Source organism: Lagopus leucura, unplaced genomic scaffold (genome assembly GCF_019238085.1).
Source record: "Lagopus leucura isolate 7727_CA_CO unplaced genomic scaffold, USGS_WTPT01 Super-Scaffold_806, whole genome shotgun sequence".
In the NCBI taxonomy this organism is placed as follows: domain Eukaryota; kingdom Metazoa; phylum Chordata; class Aves; order Galliformes; family Phasianidae; genus Lagopus; species Lagopus leucura.
In genome coordinates this window covers 8,832,977-8,851,531 of record NW_024962260.1, presented here as the reverse complement: position 1 = coordinate 8,851,531, position 18,555 = coordinate 8,832,977, and the positions used below count along the sequence as shown (strand labels likewise).

The window sequence follows — 18,555 nt, the reverse complement described above, 5'->3', positions numbered from 1 at the left end:
CAGTCTGTTCACAAAGATCTTCTTGGTGCAGTCAGAGAATGCTAATGCTTCACCATTCAGAAAAACCCTCCTTCGTGAAAGAATTTCAGCTTCTGTGACCATGGAGATGACAAGTTAATGGATCCATCTGCACCGTGTGGGTAAGGATTTATCCATGAAATTCCCCTACATGTTAATGTGAGTCGTGTAGCTGAATCCCAGCCTTGCCATGCTGAAACTTACCCTAACTCTCCAAGGAGAAGGCGCTAATTGGATTGCTGAGTTTAAATCCTTCAGCTAGTCAGTCCATGGAAAGGATTTAGCACTGGCTCTGTAAAAGGCTTTACATAGCTTTGCAGTGCAGTGCAGGGGAAGGTTATTTTTCCCCTTTTCTTCTTGTGATTAATTGTGAGACTTGAGGTGACGGGAGACATAATGAAATTCATAAATGCCAAAGGCCGTCCCAAGTCACATTCCTGGCTGTTGGTTTAAGTTAGAAACTGACAGAAGTGCGAACAAATCAAGGCTGCTCTGATAGCCTTTCACTTACAGGGAAGAAAAAGTAACTGACAATGAAAAACCACTGGAGCTGGTTTAATGGGTGTAAGTTCTCACAGAAGAGAGGTATTTTACACTGATACAGATTGTTAGATACACAAGTGACTTACGAGCAGAGACATTCTGCTCCCACAGAAGGCTGAGAAATTCCAGTTCTTTTTCCAGAAATTGGCCCAAGGTATTTTAGCAATATGCCAAAGAAAAAGCTGTTGCAAAACCTGCAGCAAAACTCAGCAACTCGTCCTCTGTCACTGTTCATGACTGGCCTTGCTCCGCCTGTTGTAAGTTTTAGAAGTCAACTCCCCTCCATGGGAGACGGAACTTTCCACATGAACAGTCAGCACAGAATTTTAATCTAGCAATTTCCAGACACTCACCTCTGCCTGGAAAAAAGTTCTGCTACTTCACAAGGTCCAGGTTTGAGGTACTGTGTAAGGAATGGCTTCATCGATCCTACTTCCCAGTGCATGACAGTGCAAACGTGTCATGTCTGAGTGTATATGGACCAGATGCTGATGCGGTGATCCTTTGCACCAGCTGCCAGCAGTCTGTCAGTGGGGCTGCTGTGGTCTGAGAAGGACACAGAATGGACAGTTGCGGTGTGGTAGTCCAGCACTGCTAAGGGCTTCAGTTTTTTCCAGCCAAAGATCCTGATGCGATGATCCCACCCTGCTGTTGCTAAAATCTTCTTGTCTGGACGGATGGTGATATCAGATATGCCAGCATTGACAAGTCTGTGCGTTTTCTGAACCTGTGTGAGAAAGTCATAGATGAGCTCTGATCGTTTCAGGCAAGCAGAAGAAAATAGAACCTTCTGGGATTTTAAAGGTAGACCATTCACCCGTACGCACACTGGCATCACACAGATGCTTTTCATCACATGGCAGATAAAGCATTAATGAGAACAGTTAATTTAACTTGACCTTAACTATCTCCAGCGCCATTCCACAAACGTTCCTTGTGTGTTTTTAATTTGTATTGCATTTAAAGCTGTTTACATTTGGTCACAAGTGAAGCTGTGGCGCGAGGGTCTGAGACTGAGAATCAGACTGCGCAGCTTTGCCCTTCCAGCTCTTCTTTCATGAGTGGCAACGTTCAGAGCTCTGGCCAAATATCTTCCCCTCTCTTGCAATATTCCCATGCTGAGATTCTGAACTGTCCTTTAAACTACCCACTACTCATTTCTACTACTGTAACCCCTCACAAAAGCCCCAGTAAGCTGTAGCAGTATTTACCAGATTCTTGAGAAAGGAATGCTTCCAGGAATTACGTTACAGGGTCAGGAAATCTGTAGATCCAGTGCCTCTCCCCAAGGGACTTATTTACAGCAAATTCCAAGAAGGGGATTACAAACAAGTTATTGATTTCTACCTTGAAGTCTTTTGTTTCTGCTTGCAGACTACTGCAGCACAAGTTTCCAAGGGGCACAATTAAATTGAAAGGTAATAAACTTCATTCTTGACTCACTGGGCACAGCCCTTGAAAAGAAGCTTGCTTCACTGTCACGAACTTCCCCTGAAACACCAGAAAAGCCCCACGTCATACAATTGTGCTGTTCTCACCTCAGGTAACTTACATTAGTCAGCAGTCTGTCCCTGAAACACAGGCAGCTTTTGTTGAAATAGCCCAGCTTTGTCACAATGGGAAGACACCTTTTTAAGTGTATGCTGATCTCAACTTGTGGTTATTTGTAAGCACAACTAGGGATTACATTTAGAAATGACACATGCTGCTGTCTTCTTAGGACTAAATGTGTAACAACCATCTCTTGAAGCAAAGCTTAATGCATGGTATCTATTGTTTTCAGGAAAAGGGACTTAAAAGCACATTTTTATCTGAGTAACTTCCCTTCAAGATGAACATTCCAGGATGTTACGGGACTGTAGTACAGGATAGCAGCACATACTAATTTCAGGTTGTGTTAACTGTAACACAGCATTCAGAAAACTGAAACTCCAGCCACACATCAGAGTTGCTTTCACATGCAACTGAAGGCATACTGGCATTTTCCAGGAACAAAGCTGGAAGCAGTTGCTTCTCAGCAACGTAACAAGTGCCCGGCTCAAGCAGCAAGGCGTGCACCTCACTGAGAAAAAGACCAAAGGACATGTGACTGCTTCTTGCCTTCTCCATGCAGTCCTCTAAAGGACAAGTGTGTCTTCAACCAATTCACAAGGGACAGCGAGTTTTGCTAAGCCTGTTCAGTGGTTGGAGGCTGTCTGTGGGCCTCCTTGCAGTGCTGCTACTGCAGAACTTGTGCTTTTTGCTGATAGATACTTCCAAACTCCCCAGTTGCAGTAATATCTCATAGCTTCAGTGGGATTTTCGTTGCCATGTGTCTACTGGAAGGGGAGGAGCTGTTACATCACCAGCTTGGCAGCTGGAAGTAAGATGGGCCTTTCTCTGTAACTGAGATTATTAGCTAATGGCTATAGCCAGTCCTGGGTGTGGTGCTTCCCATCATTACTGTCAATTATGTAGGTGAGATCCATACAGCAAAATCAGGACGACTGGGTGAAATTGCATGTCAGCAGCACGCTACAACTTGAAAATGAAGCCTATAATGGAGATGCCTTTTGGCTATGGAACATGAGGGAACAGTGGGCATTTGTGCACAATTTGCAAATCCAGGAGGTGAGAGAGGAAAAACAGAGAACAACTTGCTCAAGGTTTTTGCAGCCGGGTGAAATCCTGTTGCCAGGATGTGGCCACAGCGTCAGTAACAGGCAAACACTGTGCCAAATACATACCAACATTGTTTCCTAATCAGAAAGCTAATTTAGAATTAAGAAAACAAAGCCACCAACAGGTGAGCTGCTTCCAGCCAGTCATGGCCAAGGACACTTGTATCTACTGGCAGATTCATGAAGAAATTTTGACATGCTCAGACCAGATATCCACCTCTCCTTTCCTCAACACTTGCCATCTACGATTTTTCTTATTAAAATCAGCCTCTCCTACACCCAAATTATGTGTTTGAGCTGTTTTTTAAGAAGTAGCAAATACAGCAGCAGCTTCAACTTTAGCATTTAAGGGAAAAACCTCGGTAACCCGACCAACAGAACCTGCATGCTTACCTACACTGCAGCTTTCATAGAATTTTCTTTCTTGCCCCATAAAAGTCGAGTGCTCCTTTGATGACTGGATTTTAGTTCTGCTTCGTTTATTCACCTGTGGAAGCTGTTTACCTCCTACTTTCCATCACAAATGTAACCACTTAATTATACTATCTCAGCCAAATCAGAAGGCTCATAACCAATCCAGTCATCTGCTGACAGAGATGATTTCAGCAATTTTCTTGTACAAGACAATGCACCACTTTCCCCATAGTGATAAATGATGAAGTACCTTCATCATCTATTCACTGACACACTGGAACGCTGCCACTTAAAACAGAGCTGAAGTACCATCATTGCATCATTATTTCTCCAACAGCAGATAGCTATGCACCACGTTTACTTATTAAAACCTTTTAGAATAAAAATAACGTGCCACTGAGTGGCTTTCCACCATCTACCATTACCTCAGGTAACTGGAATGCCAAAAAAGAAAAGTCCCCATCTGGTTTTTATTATTAATGTAATAGTAGAGAAAAAACCCCACAAGCTATGTCCTTGACAGCCTGTAGTGCTCACATGAAAGATGCACTTTATTGGGGAATTCACACCACGCACGAAGCACCAACGCATTACTTATGGGTTACAACATTTGGCATTTAAATTTCTCCTGAGAAATACGGCCATCATTGTGATGCTCTGAAGGCGTAACTGACCGTGAGCGCTCTGCGGAAAACAACTGCAATATTTCAGGTGAACTGCTTGTTATTTTTCCCCGAGTCCTACCCTGCATTACAATTAACTCATAAGTGTAACGTGCTGTGAAGAGCAGGATTTTCTTTGAATGCCCTGCTATAATTAATAGGAAGGAATGACTTCCTTTCCAACAGCAAGTATCCGAATCTTAAAGAAACCTGTCATGGTGTCAGATTTCTAGAAAACCAGGCTCAATACCAGGTCTCTTACTGAGCCTTACCTACTCAGTGTCCTTCAGCTTCCCTGAGCAATGGACTCCAGGTGTGGGTTGTGGGGGCAAACGTGACAAAGCCCAACTAGGACAGCTATGCACCAGACTTGTTAAACTCTGCTTTAATCACATTCACTTGCTACTTCATTGCTTCTCATTCAGAATCCAGATTTCTGGATCTATTTCGTGGCTAACTGCATATTAAAGTTGGCTTTCTCCTCAGCACCTGGTGAGCTCTGTGTGCTGCAAACGGCACCTCAGTGGGTGTATGTGTAAAGCACATACTGAATGCTAGTGCCATGCTGATCCGTCAGTTCTGTGGTGATCAGATCGCGGCTCTTGACGGCGCCCCCACATGATGTCACTGCCAAACGCCCAGGGAATTGCTGTTCTTGTAACTGTTCAGAAAATGGCATCAACTCATCACGCTACCTCACAAAATCTACAACAGCTGCAAGCACTAAGAGCAGTTGTTTCTTCCTTGAATCCATGCACCCAATTGTTCTGAAGAGATACACAGGGGCACACAGAGGCAATGTGTGTTCAGGGAACAACTGCCTTATCAACAACTGCAAAAAATAAAGCGCTCAGCAGTGCAGGGGCAATGGATGGGCCATTTTCACTTTCAAGAGCCTTTATTTACACAATTTATTTCCACACCTACTTAAAACCTCCTTAACCCCTTGGCAATGTTGGAACACTTGCTTAAGTTGTCTAGATTAAGCAATATTTATTGCCATTCACGAGCAGAGACTGAACTGGTGGTGATTACGAGACCTACCCCTAAACCTGCCACTCCAGGTGCATACAGCTCAGGCATAAACCTACATAAACCAATATGAACTTATTCTTTCCCTGTCTCCAGCTAGCGTGCTAGAAGTGCAAAGGGAAGCTAGCTGCCTACACCTCGCATCCTCTTAGCCACGCTATGTCTGTTCTTTCAGTTTGTCAGGTATCTCATGCAATGTTCTGTCTTTCTCCACAGCAAAAGGAAAACTCTATCCATTCAAGCAGAACCTCTGGAAAAGCAATCCTTTGTTTCTCATTTTTGTAAGTCATTTATAATGTTTGAGACGTTCTGAGAGCTGGATACTACTAACGTGATAAATGAAGACATGGAGGCAATGGTTTGAGAAATGCTAGGCCTGCATGCCTGCTGCAACTTCAGTAAAACCAGAAACATGTGAGAGCCTTTTTTTTTTCCTAAATCCTCACCGTCCTTTGTTAAGTCTAGGCACACAGCACAAGCATTCTAACCAGTCTGTGATTAATTAGCTAGAGGTCTGCAACAACTCTTCTCCATGACTAAATAATTTTTTAGTCTATCAAACTGTTAGTGCAAAGTGGGATAAATGACACTGAAGGGCCAGCGGCACTGACCTGCAGGTTCTGTTGCTCATTGAGGCTCCAGATGCTAAGCACCTTTTCAGATGAGCCCGAGATCCCTTTGGCCTTCTCTGAGTCAAAGTCAAGGCTCATCACCGGCTCCTGGTGGCAAATAAGTTGGCTCAACACTTTCCCCGTTGACAAATTCCAAAGGAGCACCGATCCATCTTCATAGCCGGCCAGAAGCGACGGTTGTGAACCACAGCTGCCCTGACCAAGAGAAAAATAAAACTGTTTGAAAAGTGAGCAGTCTGTTTGTGAAATTCTCACCTCCAACTAGGTTTTATTAGATCAAGCATCGAGAAAGTAAATGAAAATGCTGACAGATGTAATAGAGAAGAGTTTAGAAGTCTAACTGCCAGTGCCACCAGTAAGGGCACATCTCTGTGTTTCCACCACTTTTACTAACAGCGTTACCAGCAACTGCTGACAAGCACTCAGCTTCTGTATCAACACGTAACATTTTATACTTGATGCATGTAGCAGATATCTAATGCACGCATGTATATTATATTCACACACAGATTACTGAAAGTCCAGTCTATAGCCCTGTACATCACTTGCAAAAAGACTGCCTGAAGTTTCTGAAGCTTTAACTCGTGGCCTAAAGTTCATTGCAGTTGTTAAAAAAATAAGAAATAGAAAAATAAATAGAGCAACAGACTCAGCATCGAGCTGTGCAGAACCATGCGGGCACTGAGAAGAGCCACGCACCAGTGCAGCTGCACGCTGCCAAAGCAGGGCTGCTCACAGGGACTGCAAGCACTGCAGCACATCAGGCTGGACACCAAACCTCTTCAGAGACCTCTGGGCGAGCCACCAAGGGGTTAACAGGCGCCCGAGTCCCACTGTAACCAACTGAAGGCTATTTTGATTAATGATGTCACAGGCCAAAGGGCACAGCACCCTGGGCAGACACCTAATTTATTTAAGCCTCTGAAATAACTCAAAGAGGGGAACATTACTGGATTACATGTCACACTTAAGGAAAATATTCATAATCGCTCCAGCCAAAGACTAATGACCCTGTAAGCACCAACGGGCTGCGTGAGTGAAGATGCAAATCCCGAATGAAAAGCAACTAAATAACAAGCATCTGTTGCCGGGCTTTTTTTAATAGGAGAGAGACAACGCACCAAACAGACACTGGGATGATGACCACCTCCTGCAGGGACACCAACCTAAGAAACGCATCCCAGAGCTTATTCAGTTATTTCCAAACCTGGCCTGATCCCACGATCTGTTGTTTAGTGTTGGAAACAAACTCAAGTTAAAGGATGTTTATAAAGAAATAGTTGTCACTGGCATTGCATGATTGAATGAGGTTCTTCAAATGGACTTGCTGCCAGTGGTGTGCTACAAGCCTGCACTGACCAACAGCTCACCACCTCTATTAATGGCCCAGCCTGCTCTCCCACAGGTGATTATTTCTCCCAGGGGGAATTTAACCAACAACAGAGGGGTGGTCTGGGAAATAAAGCTGCTGAGTAAAAGCACTGCATTCTTTTTCAGATTTATTCAGCCCAAAGAAACATTTAAACGAGGAATAAATCTTACCATGCAGGGAACAAAACTGCTCCTTAAAATAAGGAAACAAAGCAGGTCTGCCCTCACCTCAGATCCTGTACAAGTCTCACTCCTTACTTCAAGGTTCCTTTTCTTTGGAAGAGGCAGGGGCCTTGCTTTGGCCACATGTGGGCACATCCTTTTTTTTATTTGTTAAAATAACATCAGAGCAAAGAATAACTGTCAAATATATGCAAGTTCACAATGTTAAATGCTAGGTATTTTGGATGGAGAGTGCTCTTTTTTTTAAATGTTGGGGTAAAGAATAAAAATCTGAATTAAAATGAATTTTAATTAAAAAAAAAAACAAAGTATTTTATAGGTACATTAAGTTTAAGAAAGCCCCCAGTTTGGACAGAAAAACTGAGAAGAGCTGTTACTGTAGTGCTCTTCTGTGAGCACACTGCTCTTCTTGAAGCTCTTCTTGGATGGTCAGACTTTCCTTATCCAACAAAACAAGATTGGGACGGGCAGAGCTGGGTCTTCTGCCTCAAAACAGGGTGGCCAAGTGTTGTGGGTGCTCCCCACCTCACAGTGGGCGCCCAGCATCACTGCAGATGGCCAGCAGAAACATTTCTCTTTCTGCTGCAGGTATCTCAACTTAACTTCAGAAATGGAATTTGCAGTGAGAGATTGGTCTGTTTTAAAAAGCGTTTTTTTCTGTGAAAGCAGGGGCTCCTGTAGTTCCTCCTGACATGCTCGAGCGTGTAATACTTTAATGAATACATATACCTGAACTTAATAACAGCTATTGAAAGATTGGAGAAGCTCTCAGTCTGATGCCTGGCCTTATCAAGCAGTGCTTCACAACAGCCCACTTATTTCAGCTGTACATAATGGACACTTCTGGAGAGACGACTTTGCCAGCCATGTTCTGGTGTCAGTGGAAAATTTAAACTACAAATCATCATTCTTCCTAAACAGAGCAGTTCGATGTTGCATTTGGATAACTGTCAAGGAAGGAAGAGAAGGTGATCTGCTGTCAGCTCAACAAGAATAATTGCTATAGTTTATATAAAGTAATAACTATGCATTTCCAGTTTCTACATGTATTGTTCCCACTGAATTATTTTGTTTGTGCCCTTACGCAACATGATGCCTTCCCCACAGTACAGAAAATGAAGGGAAGGCCATATTTACTCCTGCAAATCCTTACCCCACCCAATTAGTAATAGCAGAAAGGTGTGAAGCTGAAGGAACAACGTATTCAAGATTGCGAGTCTTCAAAAGAGAAAGGAAAAAAGTGAATGAGGCACCGAATAAGTGAAGGACAGATTTAGAGTCAAATGAGAGGAAAGAAAAAGTTTCAGAACAACAAAATAAAATGTTGATATCTTTTAAACTGCTTAGAAGCAGCGAGCGTGGCTCAATCCACAAGCCTAACACAAGCTTCATCTCAGGTCCACTGTGTATATGAGAGAGTTCCCAGCTCATGCTACTGCCTGTAAGACCCTGAGCTGCCTCTGATCAGGAAGGGTGCAGCTGGGTTAGCTGGCGTCCTGCTTCATGGTTACAGGGTTACTCATGGCCCACTTAGGGAACCACAAAACAGAACACAGCAGCACTTCAGTGCTCCAAATAATTACTTGTCCTTAAAGAGCATCCTCCACCCCTGTGCCTGTGAACTGAGTTCAACACCTTTGTAAAAGAATTAAAAATAAAAGAATAAAAGAATAAATGTGAGACTGCAGCTGTCCTTGTCTGTTGCAGTCTAGGAAGTTGTGGTAACTTACCAAAGTTTTAGTTTGCACAGAGTAACTCACCTCTCCCAATTCCCAGTCTTATCCTTTATCCCTACTGCCAACAGAATTGAAAACTTACTTAAAAACAAGACTCTGCACCTGCTCTGCTTCCTAGAGGATCAGCAGATTAGTTCATGTGGGAAGCATGGTGAGAAAGAGAACTCCTTGTACGGGCAACAAAGTTTTAAACACTGTACTTTCCCTCAATTATCTTCATCTTGTTAAAATACGTCCAGGCCACAGAGAGCCACGTTCATTTCCTTGAGTACCGACTGCCTTTTTAGAATAAACTTTGTTTAATGAAAACCTGATTAGTCTACCTGTCTTTTTCCCCCTAGCTATTCCTCCATGGGACTTACACTGTGGCCTCTCCTACTTCACCTCGATACCAGCAACTGAATTCCTCTGGACTTCACCCAGTTCAGGCCCCGAGTGAAGACAGCGGTGCCTCAAATGCGCAGCGGATCAGTACTTTGTGCAGCTGAAACCAACACAGATCTTCAGATGGAACTGAAGGGAATCATGTGGTTGAAATCAGCTCAGACGGCGCTGCAGACCTGTAACTGTCAGAGGTCAGGGAGTAAAGCAGGGAGTCTGCATTGCAACTAATTTGGGGGGATTTAAAGCCCACCACTTGAACTCCTTTCTCTGCTGCCGCCTTCCTGTGCTACTTGCCTTTCCCTGCTGACATCCCATAAGCATCGCTGGCAAAGTGCTCTGCAAATGTACTTTTCTGTTGTTTATTTTTTGTTTTGTTTTAATTAGCTGTTTTTGTTTACCTTTTAGTTCAAAGCCAGTACAACCATAAATATCTGTTCCTATTGTATGCTGGTAACAGGAATGTTCATAGAGTGCTTCCTTACCCTGGGGGCATTAAAGTGAACGTAACCTGCCACTACAATCACTGTCTTTAAGTAACCCAATCGTTTCTCATCATTAATAAGGCGAGAAGCTCTATCAAGCAACTGGCTTCAGTAAGCCACTCATTTTTCCTCTTGATTGATGCAAAAACTGTGCCTATCCTAAGGATATAAAGCCTTCCCTAAGTATTTGCAAATCTTCCATTAAAGCTTGGAGAGCTCTGAAAGTTACATTAACGATGTTCACAAATCTTTCCCCCCTTTAATAGTATAATTACTTGATTGGTTTGATAATAAATCAAAATCCAAGTGAAGAAAGATTCATGTGCTTCACATAAAATGAATCACAGGGAAAACATTTCACAATTAGCAGGCACTCTTGCCTTACCTGCCATAACTTCAGACACATGGGCATGCCCAGCTTGGCACCCATCTCTGGCTTCAAGGTACAGACTGACGTCTTGGATGGTAGCTCCAAAACCTGAACCTGACATCAGGAAAACAAGAGTATTTGGTCATGCTCCAGGTCGAAATTCTACTGCTAATCACCTTAGAAGACTTGTGTTTTTAAGGCTAGTGTAAGTACTCCCAGTAATAAGCTGTCTGGAGGAAACTAGGGAATACATGTTAAATTGAAGCTGTAGGGGAATCTACAGGTGAGCAGTTTTATGAAAGACCAGACAGAAGTGCTAGGAGGTAACTTCATCTTCCACTGTTCTGTTACCTCTTCTGACTTCTCTCCTTCGAGCAGGTGATGTGCATTACAGCAGGTAAGAACGCAGACAGCTTAGTCTGAAAACACCTCCCTGCTTCCTTCCCCTTTCTCTGTCTTTGTAGTGAAGTTTTTCTGTTATGTTCAGTTGTGGATACTTCTGTTGTCTCTTCTGTTCTGCGTGGCAATACAGAGCTTGTGTGGATGGACAGCCACCATATATATCTCAAGGGGATTTTCATTCACTGGTTGACTGCACTAGCAGAACTTAACACCCCAAATCATCTGCTCAGTGCAGGCTGGAGCACCAACAGCACACTGGTATTTGTACCACAGTGCTGTCTGACCCTGCTTTGAACAGGGTCAGGTAATTCTGTGCTTAACACCTGTTCTCTGTCTGTGTAGCAGCCCCCACTTTTTCTTGCGCTGAAGGCAATGAATTATGGGTTTGTCTTTAAAAAAGCGGGGCAAAAGTCTTTCTTGTGCCAGAGAAGCAGCTCATCTCCACCGCAGGATGATGGCAGGCGAGATCAGGGGGTCTGCCTTTGCAGTTTGGCATTGCAAGGTCTTCAGTCTCTTGCCTGACACAGAAATGCTTTACTTGGGGCTGAACTTGAGCTTGGAACTATGGAGAAAGACCTGATGTTCCTGGAAGCAAGTTTTTGACACACACACACACACACACACACACACACCTTTCTCACACACATACTTAATCACTGAGGTGATCTTTTATTTTAATTAAATAAGCAACAGCCCACATTATCTCATAAAAGTAAAGGACTTCAAATATTTGATAAATCCAGCATCACCAGCCACTCTGGATTATTTCAGAATGTGCGAAGGCCCAATAGTGCTGTTGGACAGCCCAAGACATGTGAATTTCCTTAAGCATCTGAGATGAGGTATTAAACAAATATGGCTCCTCTGGGAACCATCAATCAAGACTGCAGCAGATGCAATGGCTTTCCAATCCCATACCTTTAGTTCAAAGCTTGCCAGAACATCTTCCTATTTCTAGAGATTGTCAACTAGCCTGCCAAAAGCCAGCTGCACTCTAGGACTGCAAGTCAATGATGTACTAAACACAATATACACAGCATTTTCTAAAGCCAGTTAGCAATGGAGCAGGAAACTGTTCTCCAGATTTGACAGATGGAGGCTATAGCAGAGCCTTGCAGTGTACAGACCAAAGTTGGAGCACCTGGGAATTCTGCTTCTTTGGAGCTGTGCTCTTAACAAAAGATTCTTTTCTCTTGGCAACTTTCTTGCTATCAGTATAATGACCAAGTTAGCTATTGGAGAAAACCAGCTGTAAATATGGAGGCGACCCACTCTCATCTTGTGCCTTTCATCACTGGCTCCCCGCAGGGCATCATCTTCCAGACTACAAGAAAACCAGGACTGCAACTTTTAGTTAACAAGGGAAGATAAACGCACTGGGATAAATGCATCTCTGCAGGTTAAGAGTCATTCTTAAAAAGCCACTCCTTTATTTTACCTTGATTCAAAAGGAAAGACCTCTTGCAAGGGCTACGGTTGAGCCTGCGGAGGACAAAGGAAAGCAGAGAAGAGGATTTTTTCTGCAGAAGGCAATCGGGCTGAGCTGCCTGTGCTAGACTGACAGTTCCAGACATTGCCTGCATTAGACAACTGAGCCCTAGAAATAAATACTATTTCATGTATTTTGACATCTGTAACCTAAAACTTGAAGTTCTGTGTTTATATTGGTTTTGCTTAATAGGAGAAAGATTTTCCTTTGCCTGAGGTTAATAGTGTTCCTGGGTGGCTAAAACTGGCCACAAGGAAACACACCCTTTTTCTTTTCCACATTAATAAAGCTTTTAACATGTTTCTGGCAAACTGGCAAGAAAAGTGCATGTAACTCATAATTGGTGATTTAAATGCAATCACGAACAAATAAATGCCTGTTCAGATCTCATTATTTATGGACTGAACCTGCTTTAAGACAAAATTACTCTTCTTTGGGCACCAGCCAAGCATAAACACTTATTAAGTCTTAATTTTAATCATAAGCTGCAAATGTACTGTGTCTCACAGTGCTGCCTATTTGGAAACACTGCATATTATGGGAGCGTATGTATGTGCATTTATTGAAAACTGACAGAGTTCCAGTGTCAAGTTCACACAGAGAGAGGAAATCTTACCTCAGGAGACAGCAAATCATTACCAGCTTGCAAAGCCCAAGCAAACAAATGAAAGTAAACCAGAGATGAATTGCAAGAGACACTGGGGTAAAGCAGCTCCTCTCTATGACTATTTAATTCTTTGTGAACAGTGTGTGTGCACTTTGACTGAAACAAGTTCCTCTCCACCTGATGCAAGACAGCACTTTTCAGGTTTAAGTTAAATATCATTGAGCACCTCTGTCAAACAGGAGCAGTTCTCTGTTTGATCACAACATGGATGCGCCCGAGAACGGTTTCATCTCGTGGCACAGAGGCTGTTTCTACAGGCTTGCTCACTTCTGTAAAATGCTGAATATCCTGGCTGTGGGCCAGCACAGTACTGACACACATCTCAGCTTCTGAGTGACAAAGAGCCCCCATCTCGCAGTGCAGGCGCCGTCCCACACACTGCTTAGTGCACACAAAATGTAACTTTCAGGATATACATCCTGCAGTCCAGGTAAGCTCCTGATCTTCTATGCTTATGAACAACTTGCAATTTAACTACAACATTGCTTTTGTTTACTCATATCACCTCTTTTTTCATACTTTTGGTATTTTAATGTCAAGCATGTGAATCAATTTAATTTTGTATCATGTCCTCAAGCAGTCTTTAAAGAAAACAAAAATACAATTTGTACAAAACAGACGTGGAAAATGCCAACAAAGCTGTCAGTCCGTGACTGCTGTGATAATGGGTATGCAATGTGGGTGTATCCAGTAGGAACTGAAGTGAACCCTACAATTATTTCAAACAGAGCAAACCTCTTGCTGCTAATAGTAATTCCACTATTTCCAGCCAAAGTACCAGTTAAAGAATTAGCCCGAGGTGAAAGACCACATATCGCATTACAAATCACCTGCACCTCCCCTCCTCTCAGCATGCACAACTTCCAGCCAGAGACAGCAGATGAGAACGGCCATCTGACGACAGACTTCTGACTGTTAGCTCCCCAGAAGGACTCTTTTCCCCTTTTAACAGCATTCAGCAGCGGCACCACAGGAGCTTTCAAACCTCCTGCACATGAAAGGCCATCAGCAGCTGCAAATACTTAAACGTTACACAAAACTTGGGGTGGTATCCTTGTTATTAGAGCATGAGTTATACAACTCAGTCATTTTTCTGGCAGGTAATGGTGATCAGGAGCCCCGGAGGTTCCTCGTGCTGCCCCCTCTTGAGCAGCGGATTTCAGAGCAATGATGTTTCTCCTTCCAAACTTTCTTATTTAAGAAACAAAAGCAATGTTCCAAGCACCGGAAAAAGCAGCATTTCCTACCTCCTCCAGGGCCTTGGCTGCCGTGGCCATCAGCCAGCGTCCCTGTGCCACCTTCAACAGAGAGCTTCTGCAGAATCCCACGTTCTCCGTGAAGACAGAATCCGTCACTGCAGTCCGTCCCTCTGCTAAATCCCACAGGCAGATCCTCTGGTCACGACCTTGACTTTTACAATAAAGCAAGTTGTCCTGTGAGCAGCAGGACTGAGGAAACCTGCCTTCCTGCAGTTCAGTATCTCAAAGTTGGGACTTTAATACGTAATAAGGACTGAGCTTAGTAAAGCTTCAGAAGCTACCAGGAGGAGAGAGGACCTGAGAGTCAGACACACCACCCTCACTGTCAGCCACACTTCCTACCAAGAGAGAGCCATCAAACACAGTTATGCTATTTATATATGCAACTATTTATGATTTTTTTAATGAGTACTTGAATATTTTCCTGACAAGAATACTACACAGCAGCATATTTAGCACTCTTTCACCATAACAGTGAAACGGAATGATCAGGTTTGTTGACAGCTGAAAGACAAAGAGCGAGACAAGAGGGACCACAAATGTAAAGTGGCCTCAGTGGCCAGCTGCACGCAGCCACATGCAGAAGCAGACTCGCACACCTCCTGGTCCCAGGGAAAGCCCCTGTGGTCCCACAGAGCGGCCAAGAAGGCCAGTCAGAGCACAGCACTGCTCACTGCGCACTGAGCCAGCTCCAGGTGCCCCGGAACAAAACAGTGCTGTGGAGAAGCAGCAGTTTTGGAGTTAAACTACAGCAGCACAGGATACCCATCCTGTTACTGCCTGGGTCATCAGAAATTCCTCGTCCGTTTCTTATTTGAATTAGCAGTATTGCTTGACAGAACCACGCAAACAGAACAGGAGTAGATGCGAATCTGACTGATTTAGCGCTTCTTCAACATCAGTACAGAAACTCCCATCTGCTGTTCAGCTGAATGACAAACTATGAAAACATAGTGCTAGGAATACAAAAATGTGGTGGGACTGCAAGAAACTGCTGTGATTTAGAGCAGAATAGCAAAGAATACAGGTAAACAGTGTCCCAAAATCACACTGCTGTATGAACTGTTATACACCAACAATAGAGGTAATGAAAAGCTCTATAAGAATACAAACAATACTCATTCAATAGGATTTTATGGGGGAGAGTGTTGATAATTGTACTTAAGTAGATAACAAATATAAATGCTAATGAGTTCCACTGTGCATTATAAGAGATGTCTTCTCCAGATAAACATGTCAGAACACCTCCTAGTCATACAGACACTCTGGCATCCACTCGCTCAGATCACCTGTCTAATCCAAGGTACACAGATCTGCCCAACCTCCCCTTCCTAAACGAGAACACGGGCGTTTTGCAACACGGGTGTGCAGCTCAGCATTCCTGCTCATTTCGCACCATTCTCCCATCTCTGGTTCTTCTCCTCCCCTTTTCCTCCTTCTCCTCACAATTTCTGTACTGTACCAGATTTGATTTTCCCTGAAAAACAGTTGTGAAGCACCTAACTTCAAACCCATTTCCTTTAAGCAGAAACTTCACCTGATGTCAGTGCAGTAAAAAAGACACTGGGAAATTACAATGAAAAATGGTACAATTAATTTCCTCATGATACACGTGTAGTCACACTGCAGTGCAGTCTCACGTGCATCATGAAGAAATTAACTGATCATAGTAATTCTTGGTATCTGTACTTCTGTACATTTTCTGTATGTGCTGGGGAGGCTATTAGTGACTCCAAAAATAAAATAGTCCTGCTCCTTATATTTTTTTGTTGTTCTTTTTTTTAAACTCAGGTATATAACAAGGACAAAAATAATTTTCACTTTGTTTGCCAGCCTCACTAACCTCAGGAGCCTGTCTTCACCATCCATTTTTTCCAACCAGAAGACAGATTTTCTTCCATGACCATCCAGGGCCGCGTCCACTCTGTGAGTTTTCAGGTTCCAGACATGGATAAACCCATTCTCAGACCTGGCAGCAATAACAAATGCTGATAAGACAGTCCAATACTTCCTCCCTTCTTTTTCCCCCAGATAGAAGGTTACACGTACAAAGACAGCAGACCCATCATTCACCAGCCATCCATTTTGTTGTTTATCTAAATAACATCCTTTATTTTAAAAGGAAACGTCTCTACAGTGCTCAGCTTAGCCAGAAATCCAGATCTACTTACCCAGAGAAGAGAATGGGGACGGCAGGTTCTTCACCTCCGCAGGAAAAACGCAGCGCATGGACAGCAGCACTGGAACCTCTGAGCACAAAGCGTGGGCCTGGAGGCGGCTGAGCCATCCGAGCCCCTGGGAGAGCAAAACAACACGGACACCATGGAGGGCAAGGCAGCTCCTGCAGGGAAGTTACAGCTGTAAATATTTTTGGATCAAGACATTAGCTTTTCTTAGAAGTAGCATCTAATATTGGGAATTGGTAACATACAATCCTTTGGAAGTAATTCCTCTTAGCTCTGAGCGATTGAGCATCCACCCAGTCTGCAAGCTGACATTAGGTGGTGTTTCCTTCTAAGCTCGCTGGTCGCCGAGTTGCCATGTGCATGCACCCCTGTAAATACAGAATTGTTCAGCTGTTCTCTCTGCTGCAGAAAGGAACAGATACTAAACGCAAGAAACTCATGCAATAATTTATCGTTCCACTTATCCTCCTGGAAAGTCTTTCCCTTTCTTCACCATCAAATGCTCTGTTTGTGCTTTCTAACCACAACCATCTACAGAAAAGCACTGCAGGATGTATGTTGAGTGAGAAGAATTGCAGATGAGATCGGAGCTATGATCATTTTTACACAAGGCTTCCATCACTCCCCAGTGCTTCAGCTTCTGGTTGCAGGCATGGTTACTTGAAAAAAGAAACGTGTTCTTTCACACTACCTAGACTCGAGTTAAACATTTTATTCTATGGGGCAGGAATGGTGAGCTCCAGCTCTGAACACCCGTCACAAACACGCTTCACCTGTGCTCTAATCCTGAATTTTGTCACAGAAGGTCACCTTGGGGCAGCAGTGTGCTGTCACCCTCAAAACAACACTCTGTGGAGCCACAGAAATAACAGCTGGGCGGCTCGACAGAGGAGCTGGTCCTTCTGCACTGAGACTGCACTGAGCGAGGAAGACAAAGCAGGTGGGGATTACTGGGCAGGTTGTTTTTAACAGCATTTTTCCAATTACTGACACAGAAGTTTTGCTGACAGACCACAACTGTGTGCCTGCCTATGGGAAGGGTTTTATCTGGCATCAGGCAGACACTGCAAGTGCATGTCTTCACAAGGGCAGCGCCTCAGAAAAATCTTCAGACTGGCTACAGCAAAACAAAAAACAAAACAATCTCCATTTATAAGCAAATGAAGCAACATCTTGCTCTCTGGATGGAGCCAGGTTCTTTGCTTGGTTGTTTTGTTTCTGTTTGGTTTGGTGTTTTTTTTTTTTTTTGTTTTTTTTTTTGCAATCCAGGTATGTGAATTTTGAAACGAAGCTTAATATTAAGCCCATATTGTTTTTTTTATTGAGCATACGAAATGACTTCTTATTACTTCCTATCATGACTCAACAAGTGAACAGCAGTATGACAGTCTTAAGTGTCTCGTTTATCTTTCTGCAAGTGCTGAACTATACAAACGTGTCTGTGCTGCCTTCTGTATCCATGAGCCTGGACAAATCGCATAAGAACTTTTGATACATTCTTGCTCTTAGGTACCTAAGCCAGCAAAAAGTCCCATGAGAACCTGAATGGAATTAAACCCCCAAAAAGCACCCACCAGCTCCTGCAGACACACAGGAGCATCCTCTAAGATGTGGCAGCGCACCCACAGCGCCGAGGGGCTCAGCGCTCCCTGCTCCCTTACACAGATAACAGAACACACGGCGCTGAGCTGATGCTGACAGACAGCAGCTGTGCCATGCTGCACTTCAACACACAGCGACAGCCATGCTGAATGGGAAGCCTGTGTGATCTTACCACCCCGGGTACCTTTTGCAGAAGCCCCCACGTGAAGCACAAGTATAAGGCTCACATCCATGAACGCGCAGTCCAAAATCTCTAGGACCTCTTAAAGTTTCACCCCAGGTGTCAGAAAATGAGTTCTCTAATTAGCACAACATTTATTTTATCGTTAACTCCATTTAGCCTCAGGGAGACCAATCTGCTCTTGTTAACTGGGGATATCTGCAGCAAATTTAATTAAACGATTTGCTTAGCATTTAGGCTGGTCTGAAATCGAAATCTGGCTCAGGGGCCTGAAGAAGCAAG

The 18,555-nt window shown here is 43.6% G+C and overlaps 1 protein-coding gene across 5 annotated transcripts in view; it reads right to left on the bottom strand.

Annotated features, from left to right (window-relative positions):
* Positions 1 to 554: 554 nt before the first annotated feature.
* Positions 555 to 18,555, bottom strand: part of GNB1L (G protein subunit beta 1 like) — a 34,789-nt gene continuing 16,788 nt past the window's right edge. For 4 of the 5 annotated variants that reach the window (XM_042865367.1, XM_042865366.1, XM_042865368.1 and 1 more), the window contains exons 2-7: positions 16,476 to 16,645; positions 16,148 to 16,273; positions 14,293 to 14,455; positions 10,503 to 10,601; positions 5,941 to 6,156; positions 555 to 1,288 (exon numbers count right to left, since the gene is read on the bottom strand). In XM_042865367.1, coding sequence (XP_042721301.1) covers positions 1,022 to 1,288; positions 5,941 to 6,156; positions 10,503 to 10,601; positions 14,293 to 14,455; positions 16,148 to 16,273; positions 16,476 to 16,591 — 987 coding nt within the window. In that variant the 5' untranslated portion in view covers positions 16,592 to 16,645 and the 3' untranslated portion in view covers positions 555 to 1,021. Of the gene's footprint in view, positions 1,289 to 5,940; positions 6,157 to 10,502; positions 10,602 to 14,292; positions 14,456 to 16,147; positions 16,274 to 16,475; positions 16,646 to 16,735; positions 16,859 to 18,555 lie in introns of all 5 variants that reach the window. The other variant, XM_042865365.1, reaches the window with a different exon arrangement.